The 19,901-nt window shown below is 35.0% G+C and overlaps 2 protein-coding genes and 1 pseudogene across 3 annotated transcripts; 1 reads left to right on the top strand and 2 right to left on the bottom strand.

Annotated features, from left to right (window-relative positions):
• Positions 1-1,746: 1,746 nt before the first annotated feature.
• Positions 1,747-6,068, bottom strand: LOC109103301 (annotated as a pseudogene).
• Positions 6,069-7,421: 1,353 nt separating this feature from the next.
• Positions 7,422-11,568, bottom strand: LOC109103292 (chromatin modification-related protein MEAF6). Of its 2 annotated transcripts, XM_019116681.2 has the most exons (8): positions 11,398-11,568; positions 10,827-10,942; positions 10,668-10,755; positions 10,510-10,555; positions 9,834-10,023; positions 8,326-8,355; positions 8,009-8,042; positions 7,422-7,854 (listed from the first exon to the last, which is right to left on the bottom strand). In XM_019116681.2, the coding sequence occupies exons 1-8, from the start codon at positions 11,485-11,487 to the stop codon at positions 7,840-7,842; spliced, it is 609 nt and encodes a 202-aa protein (XP_018972226.1). In that variant the 5' UTR covers positions 11,488-11,568; the 3' UTR covers positions 7,422-7,839. The 2 variants fall into 2 exon arrangements, with proteins under 2 accessions (XP_018972226.1, XP_018972227.1); XM_019116682.2 differs by lacking the exon at positions 8,326-8,355 and having other exon boundaries at positions 11,398-11,564.
• A 321-nt stretch (positions 11,569-11,889) lies between these two features.
• Positions 11,890-15,417, top strand: stpg1 (sperm-tail PG-rich repeat containing 1). The gene is made up of 8 exons (XM_042744816.1): positions 11,890-12,727; positions 12,817-12,923; positions 13,123-13,221; positions 13,364-13,543; positions 14,060-14,171; positions 14,574-14,742; positions 14,882-15,072; positions 15,163-15,417. The coding sequence occupies exons 1-8, from the start codon at positions 12,697-12,699 to the stop codon at positions 15,234-15,236; spliced, it is 963 nt and encodes a 320-aa protein (XP_042600750.1). The 5' UTR covers positions 11,890-12,696; the 3' UTR covers positions 15,237-15,417.
• The last annotated feature ends 4,484 nt before the right edge of the window (positions 15,418-19,901 follow it).

Raw genomic sequence — 19,901 nt, 5'->3', positions numbered from 1 at the left:
ATAAACATTTTCAGAAACATCACTTTTAAAGTTGTCTTTGATATAAACAACACCTTTTAAACTTGAAGTTTTTTTTTTTTTTGTTTTAAATATGTCTAAACATTTTACAGCAATTTAAACCAACAAATATTAAAATTTTGCTATGTTTCCAGGCCTGTGTCTGCCATTATGATGATAAATAGAACACTTGAGTGATTATATAGGCCTACAGGTGCATCTAAAAAAAATAGAATATGGTGAAAAAGGTTATTTTTTTCTCTTTTTTTTTTGTAACATTTCAAAAAGTGAAACTTTATATTCTAGAATATTCATTACATGTAAAGTAAAACATTTCAAAGTTCTTTTTTGTTTGTTTGTTTGTTTTATCTTCAGCTGGGATGTTCCCATGAGAACGCAGCACGTGACTTTAGAAATGTTTTAATTTACATTAAATCTAGAATATATGAAAGTTTCACTTTTTGAAACAAGTAAAAAAAATATTTGTGATATATATACATTTTTTCAACTTGGTATATCAGTAATAGTTTTCTCTAATATATAAATATTAAGTATTACATTCATAAAAAATAATAATTATAAAGTTTTTTCCCTCAAAATATGGTCTCTAACCTGTTATATTCGACTACTGGCCCTTTAAATGAAAGTTGGAAAAAGGAAATTACATCATTACATACCAAAATTTCATTAAAAAATAACTGGGGAAGGGGAGTGAGAGCCACTGTTTTGTTAATTGTCTGTTTCTACTTATTTTATTTTTCCAATCTGATGTGGTCAACTTCAACATGTTCACCCTGTTAAGGGGAATATGAAGAAAGTAAATGGAAATTCTTATTTGTAAAAGTAGCATTTCAAAAAACATTCAATTCTTCATTTGACAGACCTTCTTTATTAGAGTTTTTGCTCAGACTTAGCATAATGGCTGATATTAGGTTAAAATGTCCACTCGTGTCCACCCAAGTCAGAAAACCTAACAGGGTGAACACATTTAGTGTATATAGTGATAGTTACAGCAATTGATGTTTAAGTTGAAGAAGTAGTGTATTTATTACATTTCACATATGGTATGTTTTACATATAGTGTTTCCACCACAACCAAGTTAAAAAAAATTGTAAATAGATGTATGTCTCCCAAAGAATGTCCATACATTTAATTCATAAATCTTTCAAATTGTTGTTCATTTGTCCCTAACAGGGTGGACATTTTTGTTCCTCCTTCTCATTGAATTTGACTCCTAATTGGTTAAATTTATATCTAAGGTTGACCAAATTCATTTTTCACGTTTTACATCTCTCTATCATAATTACAAAATAATTAATTTAAAAGAATGTGTTTAATTTTTTAAGTGTTATGATGTTCAAAAGGCACCGAATATTAATGACCATTTACACATTTAAATTTCTCCCTGTATTGGGTGTGTTGTGTTCTGTGTATCTGTTTGTATTGAGCCTGATGTTTCTATCAGATTAATCTCAGTGTTTGTATATATAACTATAGTGAACCAAAGAAGAAACAAATAACACAAGTCAGGATTATTTAATATGACTCTCAAAGTCTCTCCTGATATTATCTGGGCTCCTCAGTGGATTTGACACTTCAAATGAAAATTGTTTGGTATTTTTTAGGTACCTTGAAGTACTGTGGTATATACCACAAATATGGAAATGAAAGTTAAATGAAAGTCATATATTAAGGTATTTTTATCTAATGCCATGTGGAAGGCCCTACAACCATGATGTCACAGAACATTTTGTGCAATAAAATAATTTATTGAATATTCTAAAACAAGCAACATTTGTACAAAAACATGTAAAAGATTACAGATTTTAAAAACAACGTTTATGAACAATTAGTCCTTTGAATGGTAGCACATTCCACATACATACCAGACCCAATAACATACATAATTAGTACATTTGGATTTTTAATTATAAAAATAATTATTCATCCAGTATTTTATACAAGTGGTGTAAATTTAATTATTGTAACTGACTGGTGTGATGATCAGTGGAGCTGAGTTCTGACCTCCATTATTGAAGCCTGGGCTAAAATATGGATAGAGTTTGTCAGTGAAAGGCTGACCAGTGAAAGAGTAGATGAGAGAGCTGGACTCCACATCATAAAAGGAGACCAGACCCTCCTCATAATCCACAAACACACCGACCCGCTGCCTTGTCTCACTCAGACACAGGGAGGTGAAGGGATCAGCACTGGCAAAATATTCATTCCCTTTCTTTAGATTCACAGTCCAACATCCATCTTCAGGATTCAGTGTGATCTTTCCCTTCCTGTCAGTGGATTCTCTGACCACTCCTAAAGTCCAGTCAGTCTTTCCTTGCACCTGCACTTCAAAATAAAATCTCCCTGAGGAGAATCCCTCCTTTCCCAGGACTCAAGGACATGTATCAAATCTCTGTAGTTTGTCTGGAAGTTTCTGCTCAGTGTCTCCATGTCTCACTTGTTTTCCATCATCAGATAGGACAAGGTTTGGATGAGCTGTATCAGGATCCAGAGACACATCCACTGAGAAAACAGAGAATATGAATTACAACTTCAAAATAGATATTTTGTAATGACTGATCAGTTGATTGATTAATTGTTTATAATTTAACGCCAACTACCATAGCTATATTCATAATGGGGAAAAAAGAGAAATATAAAACAACAAAATAAAAAAGTTTTTTTTTTCTTTTTCTTTTTTTCTGTTTAATTAAAAATAATTAAAGCCAAATCTGGTCTCACTTCATTATTATTACTATTTTTTTTTCCATAATAATCAACTTAAAAATAAAGAGTCCAAAAAGAGTTTAAGGCATCACAGTCCATTAAAATATGAAAGAAAGGCAATAAAGGAGGATTTTCACCCATTAACAAAAACGTATGGGTTTATTTGAAGTGACCTATTAGACAACAAATGTAGAAAATACAGTCACAGTGATTATCAAAATTTAAACTACGTTTTTTTATATTTTGTGATGTTGTTTTAATAGTTAATTCAGTTTTTAATGAAATTGTAGTGCAGTGATAAAGTTCTGAGTATAGGAATGTAAATTAGTACAGACAGCACACTGTACCTGCATACTGCTGCTTCCACTTCAGTTCTAGAGACAAGACAAAAACACATTATTAAATCTTTGAGATTTTTTATGTGTGGAATTAGACAAGTTTTATGTTCTCTTGTGTTGACAATTAATCCTATTGGATGTGGTTCATCCATCATGTTTGTATGCTGACATTACCCTTGCATGGCTGTCGATCACACTCTGCTGTTACTGATGATGTCAAATTAGTGAAGACTGGCCAGCAGGCTGTGCATATAAAGGCATGAAACCTCCCACACTATAATGGCCAGTCCTTCAGTTTTATTGTCCAACCTCTATAGTTTAGAAGTGCTACTCAAATGTCTGACTTGATCTGACAACCTCTCTGCACTTGACTTAACTGCTCTCTCATTAAAAAAAATGTCTTGTGTCATGACCCATTTAAGGTTATATTTAAATAATTGTGTAGAACATTGAGTATTTATCTTATCATGTATTGACGCACCAGTTTGCGTGAGTTTCTCATGTAGAGTGTTCTGCAGATGAGTCAGAGTTCTGTTCAGAGACTCCAGACTCTCATCTGCCTTCATTCTGATCTCTGGCAAGTTCCTGTCACTCCTAGTTTTTGTAAAGCTGTCCAGGGATGAGGAAATCTAAAGCAGGAGAGAGGAGAAATCCTACAGCATTGGGAGTGTTATGGTGTCATATACGGCATTATTGGTAACACTTAATAATAACTTTCATTAATAAATCATTAACAAATAATGTTTTATTGATCATTAGTTAATATATATTCAAAGAGTTAGAAACGTTAGATAATGTGCTTGTTTAAGCTTGCTAATTAACTTATTAAACATTATATAATGTTTTTTTAAAAAAAATATTTCATGTAAGTTAAAATGCTTACAAATGTCATTAAACTTTCAATTCCATATGATCAAGCACTTATTGAAAATCTAAAAATGATTTTAACAGATGTTATAAAATGATTTAAACACTTCAGCTGCTATTGAGGTGTGATATGGGTGAGGTTAGGGACAGGTTTGGGTAGGTTTAAGGGTTGGTTAAAGGGTCAACAGTGTACAGGGGTCAATTTAATTATTATAAGGGAACAGTTCAATCTGTTTAGATTACATTGTTTTGATAAATGAACAAGTATTTTCTTTAAAAAAACGGATTTGTTTTCGCCTGTTTATGTATAATTCAAGGAATATCCTGTTTAATGATACGCTGAAGAGTAGTTTACTAATGTGAGTGTTGAGGCATCAAAAACTTTTTTTTGCACCAAAATTACAATCTGTTATGTCTTTAGCAATCATGTAGATAAACTTAACCAGCCACCCTTTACACAAACCTTGTTACATTAGCTAAACGTCATTAATGATTAGTAATCATTTATAAACATTTATAAATGATGAATAGTTTGGCTTTAGATTGGCTACTGTAAAAACATGAACAGATCAATAAATGATTGGTAAAGATGTGTGAATAGGGTAAATTCAGGTCTTTCGGGACTCTTTTTGCCATTGAGATGACTGCTTATTAAGGTATTAATGATTAGTAAACATTTATAAACATTTGCAAATGATGAACAGTTTCCACTTTAGATTGGGTACTGCAAAAACATGAACAAATGATTAATAAATGATTGGTAAAGATATGTGAATAGAGGTCTACACAACGAACAAAGACCAACAAATAAAGATCATATGAACTGAAAGTATACTGACATTTGTAAGCATTTCAGTTTAGATTAAATAATCATATGTTAATCATTAGGTAATGTTTAGTAAGTTCATTAGTAAACATTTACAAGAACATCATCTCGTATTTCTAGCTATGTGAATATATATTAACTAATGATCTGTTAAGGATTATATAATGTTTGTTAATGATTTATGAAAGTTATTATAAAGTGTTATCACATTATCAGAGAGATGTTGACTGACCTGTAGGAGGTGGAGGTGATCTTCAGTGTGTGAGAGCTGCTCCAGCTCAGTGTTTCTGGTCTCTAGCTCAGTGATCTCCTCCTCTAGCTCTTCAATGAGCTCTTGATCCTGTTTCTCTGTTGCTTTCTGCCTCAATTCTATCATCTCCAGCACTTCAGTCTGACATCTCTCAATGGAGCAGATGAGATCAGTGAAGAGCTCAACACGAGCTGCTTTCTCCTTCTCTGTGTTTCTCTGCTCAACCAGTTCAATAAACAAATTATTAGTGGTGTTGTCTGCGTTACGCACAGTTCATGTTACAGACTTTAGTTATATCTCAGTTCAGTTCATGTGTCCAATAAGTAACCATCCACAACCACTCACTTTTCTGACTTCTGCTGAGTGGTTAATGTCTTGAATCTTCTTGATTCTGTCTTGGATCATCTGCTGCACGTCTTGGATAACCATCTCAGTCTAACAGAGAAAATTTAATTGACAATGACATGAGGTTGAATAATTTTAATTTATAAGTGAAGTATTATTTTAACATTGATAGCACCTAGTGCTCACCTCTTCTAGAGGAACAGTGTTGTGGTTCTTGTGATCTACTTCAGCGCAGGACAGACACACACACGTCTGTTCATCTCTACAGAACAGCTCCAGAGGTCTCTCATGTTTCTGACATATATAGTCCTCCAGATTACTCACAGGATCCATCAGTTTGTGTTTCTTTAAACCTGCCACTTTAAAGTGAGGCTGCAGGTGAGTTTCACAGTAAGAGCTCTGACACACCAGACACGACTTCAGGGCTTTCAGCTTTCTTTCTTCACAGAAATCACACAGAACTTCACTGAAAGTCACACTTTTTTTCTCAGGACTTTTCTTTTTATAGTGATCTACGATCTCGCGGAGTGTGGTATTAATCTTGAGATCAGGTCTTTGCTTGAATGTTTCTTTACAATATGGACAGCTGCAGGTCTGATTGTTGTCCCAGCACTTATTCAGACAGGTCTTGCAGAAGTTGTGTCCACATGGAGTGCTGACTGGATCAGTGAACACATCCAGACATATAGAGCACTTAAGTTCACTGAAGGATGACATGCCTGGATGGAGAAATAACAACCTGCACTATTAGTGTAAAATAAAAATACTGTTATGGAAATTTCCATTCGGTACAGAGCTTGAATCTAGAGAGAGGGTGGCTATTTTCAGGTTTTCAAGAAGATATAACATAGATTTGCTCACATGGAGGATTATCAATACTTGCTATCCTCTTTTCTCTCCTCTGCTCTGTTGGATTAGATTTCACCACTTCTATTCCTTTACTCATACCTTTTAAACAAAAACAAAAACAAAAAAACAATCTGAACTAGAAACTGCTGTTCTTTTGTTTATATTAAAGACGTGTAACATTTTCTCTTTAATTTTTTTTCTTTCAAGAGTAGTTTTAATCTTGTTTTATGTAAATGGGTATATACAGATGCAGTGTAAACAGGTTTGTGTTCAGTCTGTCTGCACATCATTTACTTTATATCATGTGACAAAAAAAGTGACATAAGCAACAAACATTACAACCAATCAAATTATTTATCTTTTATTCTGACCACGTAAAAGCAGTAAACTTTATGTGGGAGAACATTTCCTTTCTAAACATAGCCAGTGCACTTAAAAAAAAAAAGTAATCACCATAATAATTTGCTGTTTATATTAAAGGCAAACACTATTAATTAGCATGAACTTTGAAAAAGTTAGAAAAGTTAGAAAAAGTTAGTTTATCTTGTTGTGCATATTTGCATTTAGAGTCATTTTCATTACTCTCCCTTACTAACAGACCAAACATTGGAGCAGGTGTGGCTATGCCTCAAGGTCATATACATTTCCTCTTTATTTAGTCTTTGTGTCGAGTGGAAAAATGACAGAAACGCCAAACTTTAAAAATGATTCACATTAATGCAATTTTTATTTCGGTGTCTTAAACAACTTCAGTTAAGTATCTGAAGATTAAATCTGGTTCTGCTCAAACTGTTTCCAGCTTCACATAAACCCGACCAAATCAAACCACATCTATTAGAAACCTGTTCAGGACAATCTCTCTTATATTTTTATCTCTTACCTGCGAGTATCAGAGGTGTCCACAAAAGTTTTTGAACAGCTCAATCAGTTTCTGTTTCAGGCATTGATCAAGTGAGTTGCCCTTTCTCTGAATCTCTCACTGAACTACAGTTATGTCAGTGTTTCTTGTGTATTTACATTACATTTGCATTGCATTTAAATCCGTCCCTTGTATTTTGTGTGTCGGGTTCATTTGTGTCTGTTTGTATTGGGGCTGATTTTTCTGCTGTTTCTGACAACTAATAATGGTTCTAAGAACAGCATTCATGCATTGTTATTATTATTACTGTCCAAATGATGGAAGGTTACAATGTTTATTCCAAGAACTAGTCAACAAACAAATCATTGTCTTATTTCAGTTTTATTCAAAACAAGATGGTATAAAACAACAAAAAGTAAAGACATGACCAACTTTTTACATTAGCTACACAGGTTTTACAAAACAAAATTGAAGGATATCCAAAAGCATGAGGGAAAGGTTTGGATCCACTGATACATCATCCATGTAGCATCATAAATAAAAAGATTCCATCATTATGAGCAGAACTGGAACCTCCTGTCTGCAGTACTGTACATATCATGCAATAAAAAGCAGATCTGAATCCACCAGAGAATAAAAATCACATGAGAGCTTCACTAAAGTCGAGAAAGAAGCAAACACAAACATGGAGAAATGCAGTGTAAGATCCAAACGATCAAGACCGGAGAGAACTGGAGCTGACTGAAGAGGTTTGGTTTGTATGAATATTATCCGGATCTATTAGGCCGAGTAATCCTGCAGAATCAAACAATTATACTGAGAAAAAACACTCATGATATAGATATGACATAATAGTGTCTTACAATCAAAAGTAAAAGTTTCTATAGATAAAATATGCATTTATATATACACATATACACAAAACATATTTAAGTACATCTAAACTTACTGCTCTGGGTTTCTTGTTCATCTTCATGTCAAATCTGTAAGGAAAAACATAAATTAACAAGAGGCCCATCAAGGGCAGATAAACAAATGAACCTGTTTAAAACCCTGCATGCAACTAACTATAAACCCATCATGTCTATGAATTCCACAAACATGCAGCTGAAAAATAATTGTAAAACCAAGCAAAACCAAAAAAGAAACTGCAGCAACATCTGCAAATGATCAGGTAGAAGCAAGCGTCATAGCATTCATCCACGCGATGTGGACGGCCCCAGCAGCTAACGGACAGAAGACACGGGAAATAAAATTGAGACTTACTCAAAGTCATAATCAAACATGCCAGAAGGGCTGAAGGGGGCAGCGTTAGGAAGGAAGAGAGCATCAGAGGTTAGTGCACTACACTGAGCAGCACATCAATCCCACAGTCCACTACATAGGGTGCCAATGCGTGGGTTTATACCTTCAGTAGTACACTAGAACGACAGGACAGAGACTAATGCATCATCTCTAGTGTGTTAGTAAATATAGGACCCTAACAAGTGCTCATCTTATTTCATCTGAAGTGATCCTGGATGCAACCATCAGTTTCCAAAAGAAAGACAGAAAGATCAAGACATGGGTTTAAAAACCAATTCAAACTTGTTAATGGCTGGATTTTGTAACGGACATAAAATTATTAAAATGTAATAAATTAAAATGTAATTTAATTTAAAATTTTAACTTCTTGCGGGAAGTCGTAGCCTAATGGTTAGAGATTTTGACTCCTAACCCTAAGGTTGTGGGTTTGAGTCTCGGGCCGGCAATACCACGACTGAGGTGCCCTTGAGCAAGGCACAGAACCCCCAACTGCTCCCCGGGCGCCGCAGCATAAATGGCTGCCCACTGCTCCGGGTGTGTGTTCATGGTGTGTGTGTGTGTATTCACTGCTCTGTGTGTGTGCACTTTGGATGGGTTAAATGCAGAGCACGAATTCTGAGTATGGGTCACCATACTTGGCTGTATGTCACTGTCACTATCACTATAATATATTACTTTGCCATTTTCTTCATATTTCTGAGGCAAAAGATAAACTTTGACTTCATTCATCAAATATTCATTGTGGCAGCCAATTGAGTTTATTTTGCATGACAATAAAATAAAAATGTGCAAAGGTCTGAATTTCATTCTCAAGACAAAATATATAATAATGCATGATGCAATTCTTAAAAAAATAAAAAAAACAAACAGGCCTGTATTTATTCATGAAATTTAATTTTAGGGTTAAGGTTCATTTTAAACCCTGTTAATATCTAATCTTTCAACCCACAATTTCCCATAAATCATCTATATATGTAGTAGTGGCTGTAAATACTCTGGACTGAATCAAGGACAAATAGCTTCTCAAATCTTACTTTTGTCCATCTAATACAAACACAGATGTTAAAACTGAGCATCTTCTCTGATCAAACCGGTCAAAAGTGAACCAAAACAGCATCAAACATCCTGACAGAGTAAGAGACTCTAGGCTGGATCCACATCATGAGAGGAAAGAGTAGATAAAGATACTAAAAGGAGAAACCAAAGCAAACTGAGCTGAGCAGGAGCCACAGCACTATGAAACTTAATTAAAACCCTCCCGTTTGGGAAAAGAAGCACAGCTATAATAATCATCCATGAATATGTTAATTTACAACCGCTCCCATAGTCAGATGTGTCCACATGGCAATGCATCATTTTACAATCAAATAACAGTCTGTTTCAATAAGCACTGGATCAGCCTGAATGAGGTTGTAAGTAAAGAACCATCTAATACCCTGGACCCCAAGGGCCTGCTGGAGATCAGGTACCTGTGTCTGTTCTTGTTCTTGCGTTTCTTGTGACTGCTGTGGTGGCTTCCAGAGGAGGACGAAGCAGCTTTCTGGGGTTTCAGGTCTTGCAGGGCTCCATCTGCCTCCTCTGTGTCTTCCTGACTAGGTTCGTTTTCCTGGTTTTGGAGATCTGGGGACGTGTCGCTCTCTGTTCCGCTGCCTGGTTCGCCTGAGAAAACAGAAGAAAGGGAAAAAAGTTTGCTAACTAGAAATTATTAAAATATAAAGCCAATAAAATACACTAAATCTGATTCAATTCAATCTCAATTTTCCATTTCACAATACCACTTTTCACTGGTGATACCCAGAAATGCTGGGTAGACAGCTTACTTGATTTCATGAGAGCGGTTGCCAGATAATGAGTTTAAATTCCCGAATCAGAGCTTCACTGTTACAAGGATACATTTAGTTTTGTTTTTGTTTTTTATTTAAATGCAATTGCAATTGTAATATTGTAAACATTTAGACAATATCGAGGTATCATTTTTTTTCATATATCGCGCAGCCCTATTTCAAATACTCTAAAGAATCTATGGGGCACACAATTGTGGTTCTCAGCTCACTAGGTTATAAATACAGCCCATTTAACATTTAAAAACAATACACAATTGACAGAAATTTCTTGCAGCCACAATAAGCTTGAGATTTTACTCACGTTTTTCATTCATATGATCAGGAATTCCTCCAAGAGCACAAACAGCCTGTGAGTCAATACACCAAAAAACATTTTTTTTTATTTTTTTAAGTTTTTAAGTTATTTCTTTAGTATCTTATTTCATATACACAAAGTATGTTTATTTCTAAGATACTGACCGCCACTGACGTGACGGAGGACTTGCTGAAAAGTCGTTCTGCTTCCTTGAATTTCCTATTCCTCCGATCAGTCTTGCTGTTTGAAGTCCTAAAGTAGAAGACAGTTGACGTAAACCTGTATGTTTTTATAATTCTTCATAAAAGTCATCTCACACTCACTTTTGATTGGTCAGATATCGGTCCCATCCTCGAATGATGTTACCATACATCTGAGTGTCCTCCAGGTAACTGCCTTCAAATGCATAAATCTGTCTTTCTAGATTCACCAAAGTCTCCTGTTAAAAATGCAAAAAAGGTTTTAGCTGCAGTTGTCAATCATATATATGACCCACATATGATAACATTATTTTAATACTTCTGTGTAGGTCTATTTTCTTCGTGCACAAGAGGCATGTTTTCATGCTGCTTGTCTCTGCTGTAAGTAACGTTATATGTTGTGCATCAGAAGGCGCCACAACAAAAGCAGCTAACACAGTTAGCATGTTAGCATAGATATACAGTATTTATCGGAATAACAACTACGGTTAACTAAGACTTTTTGATTTTGAAATACAACACAGACATACATACATTCATTTTATGTAAAGTGTTTGTAACGGTTTATTTTAGACTCATGTTAGTATGCTAACACAAATAAACTACGGGTATTCAGTCTAGAGTTCAGTCTCGTTTAGCGCCGCATCAAGAGGTTTTTTTAGAGTGCTGGACATTTAGAAAGGTTTGTAATTACCGCAAGCTCTTGTTTTCTCTTGACCAGCTCGGAGAGCTCGCGGCGGGTGTCGGGGATCTGCGGTGGAGTCGCTTTGGCGTGCATCGCCATGATGGAGCTGAGCGGCTCGAAGAACGAGAACAGCTGAAGCAGGACCTCTGACTGCAGTACTGCGCATGTCCTCCGGTTTCGCCTTCGGAGCAGAATTCGAACCACTAAAACTCAAACAATCGATTAAAACCTGCTATGGCTTTCCCTAGCAATTTTTAGATTTTTAAGATTAGTAGTTTTTGTTTATCGATCGAATGTGGACTGTGATTAATCTTAACTGTATAGGTTTTCAGTACATTAGCCCTTGCGGTTTAGGTACAGTACTATGAGCAAAGAACTTAGGACTAATAATAATTTAATAATAATAATAATAATAATAATAATAATAATAATAATAATAATAAAATTCTGATAAATACACACTGAAATCTCATAATAATGTAATTTATAATATCCAATAAATATATAATTAATGATTTGCTTCGCATTTAGATCAGGTTTAGATTGTTTCCTTGTGACGTGTCCTCCTCCTCGGCCAATGAAACGCGGGTTTGAACAGGTGAGCCACGCCTCCCTGGGTTTAGTTCTACGTTCTATTTCCAGTTCTGGCCAATCTGAAATTTCTTTCCCTTCAGCCAACAATAACATGGAGCGCGTTCGTGTCCCGCACTACAAAATCTCCCGCTTTCTCGCGCTTTCTCCCGCTTTTTAGTCTTTTCTGTCATTTTTACGCACACATACATAGCCAGTGGCCACCAAGCGGCGACAAAGTACTTGTTATAAAAGTATATATATTTTTTTGTATACAGATGTCACAGTAAAAGCGTATTTTGGAATAAATTGTTAAAACAGGAAGAGTAATTAATGTGAAGGCAAGAGCATATATTACATTAATACTTAATAATATATTTATTCAATAGAAATATAAGTTTACTTTTACCCGACTGGATCATAACAATATAATCTGTATTAATTTTAAATACATTTAATGTATACATTTCGTTTGTTTTTGGCATTTGTTTACTGGTAGGATAGTTTAAACTAGTTTTTCCGAACTCTCAGCGTCACGTTACGTGTCGCCATGGCAACACAAAGTCAGTCCAACACAAGCTCAGAGTGCGTTTACCGGCAACAGCATGAAAACAACAGACCAGGCATTTCTCTCAATGTTTAAACCGACTATTTATTAATAAATAAAGACTTTTATGTTTATTTTTTCTGTCGCCCTCTGCACTAAGAAAACTACATGACATTCAAGGAAAGGAAAGCATGGGTAAACTCTACAAAGGCCTGAATGAATGTGAGTGATTTGTCTTTAGTGTCATTAAATCTGCTGAAGTGTTTTCACTGTATTTAATCTTATTAAGAGCCATGCATTTCATTCTGTAGTTCAGGGATGTGCTTCATCTATTCCAACCAAGTACCAGACAATCATCATCAGCAATGAAGAGAAGAAAGGCTTCTCCTCGCAGTCAAAGAGGTTTCAAGATCACCTGGTGAGTTTAATAAATAATCCAGCTCTCATATATTCATTTGTTATGGTATATATGATTTTATGGTGTTCCATTAAAAGCAATGCTTTTAATCTGATCTATCTATCTATCTATCTATCTATCTATCTATCTATCTATCTATCTATCTATCTATCTATCTATCTATCTATCTATCTATCTATCTATCTATCTATCATTTCAGAATGAGAATCCAGGGCCTGGTTCTTATATCTCACATGCAGCTGCTGAGGGATGCAGTCCTTCATTCTCTAAGAGAGGAACCGGCAGCTTTGCTTCAAAAGTGAGACCCTGATCAGAGCCTACATTAACTAATGCATGTGCAGACACTTTAATGCCTTAGACATTTGGTCCTCCTGTTAATTGCCTTGCACTTATTTGAAATATATTATTCTGAATAATATTACTGACTGTTTTCATATCTCGCTGGTCGCGTGCCCCATAGCTTCCAGAGATTAAGCCCAGGACCTGATGCTTATAACCTCCAGACATCTCTACTTTACAAGCACGATTTTAACAGAGGAGAATCCAGAATGTTTCGTCTGCCTGTTGCAGTAAAGAGGGAAAAACCAAAAAATGAAAATCCTGCACCAAATCTATATGATGTATGTATCACTCAGCATGCATCTTGATTGTTATTTTCACAGTGAAAGCTTACAATTCGAAAAAAAAAAAAAGGTTTTGGGTTGGTAAGATTTTAATTTATATTTTTATATTTAAGATATTTAAAATAAAATATGGTCAGTGTCAATGTTGTGAAATATCACTACAATTTAAAATAATTGCTTTCTAATTGAACATATTTTCAAATGTAATTTATTCCTGTGATGCAAAGCTGAATTTTCAGCATCATTACTTCAAGCTTCAGTATCACATGATCCTTCAGAAATCATTCTAATATGCTGATTTGCAGCTCAAGAAACATTTTTATTACTATCAATGTTGAAATCTTCCTAAAAAAATTTTTAAAATCAATGATACATGTTTTACTCAAGATTTGTTAATGAATAGAATGTTCAGCAGAACATGATACAAAACATCTTACTGACACCAAACTTTTGAGTGGTAGTGTATAATTTATTTAATTTTATTTTTTACTTTATTTATTTATTTGCTGTCAGGTGTCTTATAGTGCCGTGGACAAAAATTCAACTGTTTCAGCTCAAAGTGCATTTCGCTCTAAAACCAGACGGAGTGCCAGTGTCTCAGACAACTTTAAAGGACCCTCTCCCTGTGAGTAACTCACACATTTGACCAGTTTTAGATGAAGATAATTCAGTTAGAGGTTCAATAAGAACAGTTAAAACCCTTCAGTAATTCTAGGGTTAAAAACAATATTATATTTAAAAACAAATATTGATGAGTTTTGGTGGTTTTTCAAGAGTGTGAATGTATGTTTGAATGCACACATAATTACAACCACTGTGTGTATTTTAAATTCAGTAGTGAAATAAGGTGTTACATTCATTAGAAAAGAAGAGATATTCTTATGCCATTACTTTGTCTTGCTCTAATTACAGTCAAATATTGTGATGCTATTAATCTATTTGTTCTCATGTTCTTATTTAAAACTCTCAATCTACTCAAACAGTAGAAATTACGGTTGATGAATCCATCTCTGTCCTTGTTCTGAAGGCCACTATAACGTGAGTGACGTTTTGCTCCAGAAGACACCTCAAGTTCCGTACTCCTGTTTTAAATCCACCACTTCCCGGATCCAGCCACCAGTGAGAAACAACATCCCTGGTCCCGGGACCTATAACCCCTATCAACCACCAGAACCAGTGAAGAGAACCGTTCTGCCGTAAGTGTTCGGATAGATCAATAGAGCTATAATGCACTGGTTACATGTACTTTTATATAATGATTTTTGGCTATTTATATATTGCCAGCCAAGTATTTCATCACAGGTTTTATATGTGTCACATGAGATGTTTTTGCAGAAGAAGACACTACTTGGGATTATCAGCGCCACCTCTGATACCCACCAAAGACCCACCCTTCCCAGGCCCAGGACATTATAACATAGTGAACTCCAATCATCCGGTTAAACACCTTGTGTCTAGTGCTGCCTTCCTGTCTGGGACAAGCAGGTGGACACAGGACGTCAAAGGACAGGATATACCTGGTCCAGGTAACACTTACATAATCTTTACTTCATTTAAAAACACGACTTCTGTTGCTGTTGTCTGTGGAGTTTTAACTTTCAACTTCCTCCTCCCAGGTTTCTATGAACCCATGGTCCTTTCAAAGACGTCATTCTTGTATAATCCTGCAAAAATGTGGATGCCAGCTTAAACAAACTTATATTAAACAAGTTTTAGTAAACAGTATAATACAGATTTTAAGTATTTGATTGCTCATGTCTCGTAAAATGTGGGTCTTGATAAGATTACTATTTTAAAATTTTCAGCTGTGCTTACAAATTGCTGTAATGAAGAACTATACACTGGCAATCAAAAGTTTGAAGATATTTAAATAAGTCTTTAATAAGTCTCTTATGCTCACCAAGGCTGCGTTTATTTGATCAAAATTACAGTAAAAACAGAAATACTGTGAAATATTATTACAATATAAAATGTATTTTCTATATGAATATATGTTAAAATGTAATTTATTTCTGTGTCACGGCATCATCATTTTCAGCATCATTACTTCAGTCTTCACTCTCACACAATCCTTCAGAAATCATTAAAATATGCTGATTTTGTTGTTATTATCTATATTATTACATTATCTACAGTATATTATTGTGTGGATTTTAAAATTATATTTTTATGGAAACCATAATACACTACCATTCAAATGTCTGGGGCAAGCATTATTTTAAATAAGAAAACAATCAATACTTTTATTCAGCAAGGATGCATTCAACTGATCAAATGTGACTGTAAAGACATTTATAATATTACAACAACAAAAAAATCTATTTTAAATAAATGCACTGATAAAAGTTAAATTAACTTTGTATTTAACAATGAAGCCTGAAAAAGTATCATGGTTTCCAGAAAAATATTAAGCAGGGAAAACATTGCAGCGAAAACATTTTAAACATTGATAATAATATAATAATAGGACTATTATTAATAACTGAGCAGCAAATCAGCATATTAGAATGATATCTGAAGAATCATGTGACACTGACAGCTGCTAAAATTCAGCTTTGCATCACAGGAATAAATAGCATTTTAAAATACATTATAATAGAAAAATAGTTGACATTGTAACAATATTTCACAATATTGCTGTATTTTTGATCAAATATGCAGACTTGGTCACTAAGCGAATCAAAGCATTCTCAGAAACATGGAGCTGCTTTCTCTGTCTGAGTCACATCTGAACAGCTGAAAGTCAAAGCAGACAGACCTTAGCTCCAAACCCTTGATCCCTCAGCAGCTGATCCTGGACCTGCTGGACAGTGAACGTGATGATGTGAGTGAAGCGCTTCAGCTGATCCTGGGTCAGTGGTGCAATCCCAGGGTGGGAGCAGCTGTTGCGGGACTAGAGGAGGGTGTGGAGGTCTGCGCTCATCTGAACAATGTGAAAATCTATGTGGGGATTTCAGACGGTCATGACATGAAAATGACCTCTGGACAAGGTCAACATTATGTATAAAAGTTATTCATCAGGGCTGTTTTGGGCTGATTAATTTGCTTTATCTGCTTAAACATTTATAGATTGTGATGTACCAGTATAAAAGATTATTCATTTATGAGAACAGTTATACAAAGTATAATAGATAATTGTTCACCAAGGCTGCATTTATTTGTTCAAAAATATAGTAAAAACAGTAATACTGTGAAATATTGTTACATTTTAATAAAACCGCTCTCTATATTTCAGTATAAAAATATAATTTATTTCTGTGTTGGTAGAGCTGAATTTTCAGCATCATTACTCCAGTCCCAGGGTCACATGATCCTTCAGAAATCATTCAGATATGTTGAAATGCTGCTCAAGAAGCGTTTATTATTATCAGTATTAGAAACTTATTTTTTTTTTTAGGATTCATTGTTGAATAGAAAGGTATAGAATGAAACCGATTTTTTTTGTAACATCATAAATGTCTTCGCCATCAGTTTAATGCGTCCTTGCTGAATAGAAGTTTTTTTTTTTATAATCTGCTGACCCAAAATTTCTTAATAGCACAGTGTATATACTAATAATTTTTTATGAAAATTATGAATACATATACAATAAACATTCTTAAACTCACCACCAGGATTCTAGGGTGTTCTGGGTGGTTGCCGGGTCATTGTTATACGTTTACTAAGGTGTTCTGAGTGATTTTAAGTGGGATGCTTTGCAGTTGCTAGGTGATTCCTTAATTTAGAACTGTTCATGAAGGGTTCTTTGGGGAACCATAATTGGTTCTTATATGACATAAATGTGGAAAATATCTCACTTTATTTCATTCAGTACTAGATCTTTTCAGTATAGGAGGCCTTATAGGTAAAATTCAGTACAGTTGGTGAAATATTTGGAGTAATAAGAGTGCAGCTATGCAGAATGTAGTCCACCCACCCCGTATGTCGCCTGTTGCTGATATCTCGAACCCTGCAGCTGTTCAACCACCCCCGACAACAGCTGTGAATATATTCAAATGCTGACCTCACCATTTCATAAACTGATCTTATGATGTGATGTTTTTGAGAGCTCATGCTTCTTGTGATCATGCTATTGGCCAACAGTGTAAAAAGGTCATTGTACATCTCCAATAATAATTCCAATAATCTTTGTTTTACTTACAACTTGAAATCATTTTTTACAATGTAACTGAAATAAAATAAGTTTTGTAAGTCCAAAATGGCTAAAACTGAACCTAAAATAAAAATACATTAAAGCTAAATAATAAAAGCTAAATTTAAAAAAAAAAAAAAAACTGAAGCTAATAAAGATGAATATATAATAAAATGAAAATAAAAACGGAAAATATCAAAATAAAATCTGATTCAAAATATTTACAAATATAATAGTACAGAAATAAAACAAATTTAGATTTGTTTTAAACTATTCTTTTCTTCATCTTAAAGGGACAGTTCACCCAAAAATGAAAATTCTGTCATTAATTACTCACCCTCATGTTCCAAACCTGTAAGACCTTCATTTCGGAACACAAATTAAGATATTTTTGATGAATTGCGAGAGCTCTCTGACCCTCCCATAGACAGCAAGGAAGTTATGAGAATACTTTTTGTGCGCATAGAAAACAAAAATAACGACTTTATTTAACAATTCGTCTCCTCCGCGTCACCTTAAAGCGCCATTTTGCAGAGTATCGCATACGTATGCAATGTAGATACATTGTTTACGTTGTTTGTGCTTTGATCTGAACTTAAACAATGTATCCATGTACATACTGTACGTTGCACGTTGTTTACTTATGTGATACTCATATGTAAATCCTTAAAGGGGTCATATGATGTTGCTAAAAAGAACATTATTTTGTGTATTTGGTGTAAATGTTACGCCCCTCACCATACTGTGATATGTGTCCCGGTCAGAACACCGGTGAGACATGACAAAAACAATAAAACCCATTACAAACGAGCCATTTGTTTCATCTAGTGGTGCCACGGCGCGTAAACATCTACACCAGCTGTTCTCAATTCCAGTCCTCACGCTCCCCAGCTCTGTATATTTTGCACGTCTCTCTTTGTTAACACACCTGATTCAGATAATCAGCTCGTTAGAAGTGAGCTCCGTGCATGAACTGTGTTCCCATTGACATGGTCCCTACACAGTGTTCATTGATCCCTACTCCATGAGCAGGTTAAATCTGTTGAAGTTTATTTCACTTCGGAACATTCATTCACGGATTTTTGCTGTGCAATGTCTTCACACACGGACACGTGTGACATCATGTACCTCTGTAAATAAATACAATTTAAATTTACATCTCCACAACATGGCGCCGGTGGCAATAGCAAGAATCAAAGTTACGCCTTTTTTCTTTGCAGGAACATTTGGCCGGTGTTATGCAAATCTTCCCACACAGTGATGTAGACGTGGGGGCGTGTTAGAACGAGCCGTTTTGGGAGAGCGTGGATGAGTCTTAACTTTGATAAAGAACATCTCTTTGGGTTTTGAGACTTTACAGATCTTCTTTATGCATCAAGAGCTTGTAACACTCCAAAGAGAAAGGAAAACTTGAAATCGCATCATATGACCCCTTTAAAGAAACTTAACTCCAACAAGAGAGCACATCTAAATCCATTTTGTGTTTCCAGTCATTTAAATCTACTGCTTATATGACACTGGATTAAACAAAATAACGCATTCCTAATATTCTTGACATTACTAGATAACAGAAGGCCACACCTGAGATCCATTCAAGATACACTTCACTAAAGTGCAGTGAAGGTGTTTTGAAGGAAATGCCAGCAGCTTCTTCAAACTTCAAAAAAGCCTCAAATTTGCCCTTAATCTTTCAGTGATGGATTGTGCATCTTAATGGTTGAGTAGATCCCAAAATACCTTCAATCATACTGAATCTGTGCAGATCAGATCAGTCTAACCTCTTCACTATCTGTTGTTCTGCCTCTTCTTTCAGTTTGCAGACCACATTAGAAGAGTATTTTGATGTGAGATCTTCACAAAGCACTGATTATATAAAACCCATCAGCATCTGCTCATAAACAAAGTTGATTTATGTTTTAAAGCTTATTTGTGGTTTAAGGCTGTCCAATGTGGCCTAACCTGACCGCATGCTCACCTATGTCATGTCAACAAAGCATGTTTTTATCTCATGCGTTGTTCTCCATGGCAGCGAGACATAACTGAGATGATTTTAGGAAGGGTACGCAATGAGTGCACCATCACACCGGATACACATCCCCGGGCTTCTGAGCTGTACAGATCTCAATTGTATTAACTCATGACTGATGGATCTACATTTATTTCCAAATGCCCTCAAGCAGGGACTGGAAGCAGTCTGAGAAACTCTCCGCCTGACTGCGGCAC

Source organism: Cyprinus carpio, chromosome B19 (genome assembly GCF_018340385.1).
Source record: "Cyprinus carpio isolate SPL01 chromosome B19, ASM1834038v1, whole genome shotgun sequence".
Classification (NCBI taxonomy): domain Eukaryota; kingdom Metazoa; phylum Chordata; class Actinopteri; order Cypriniformes; family Cyprinidae; genus Cyprinus; species Cyprinus carpio.
Note: the sequence above shows the minus strand (reverse complement) of the source record. Positions and strands in the feature narration are given on the sequence as shown.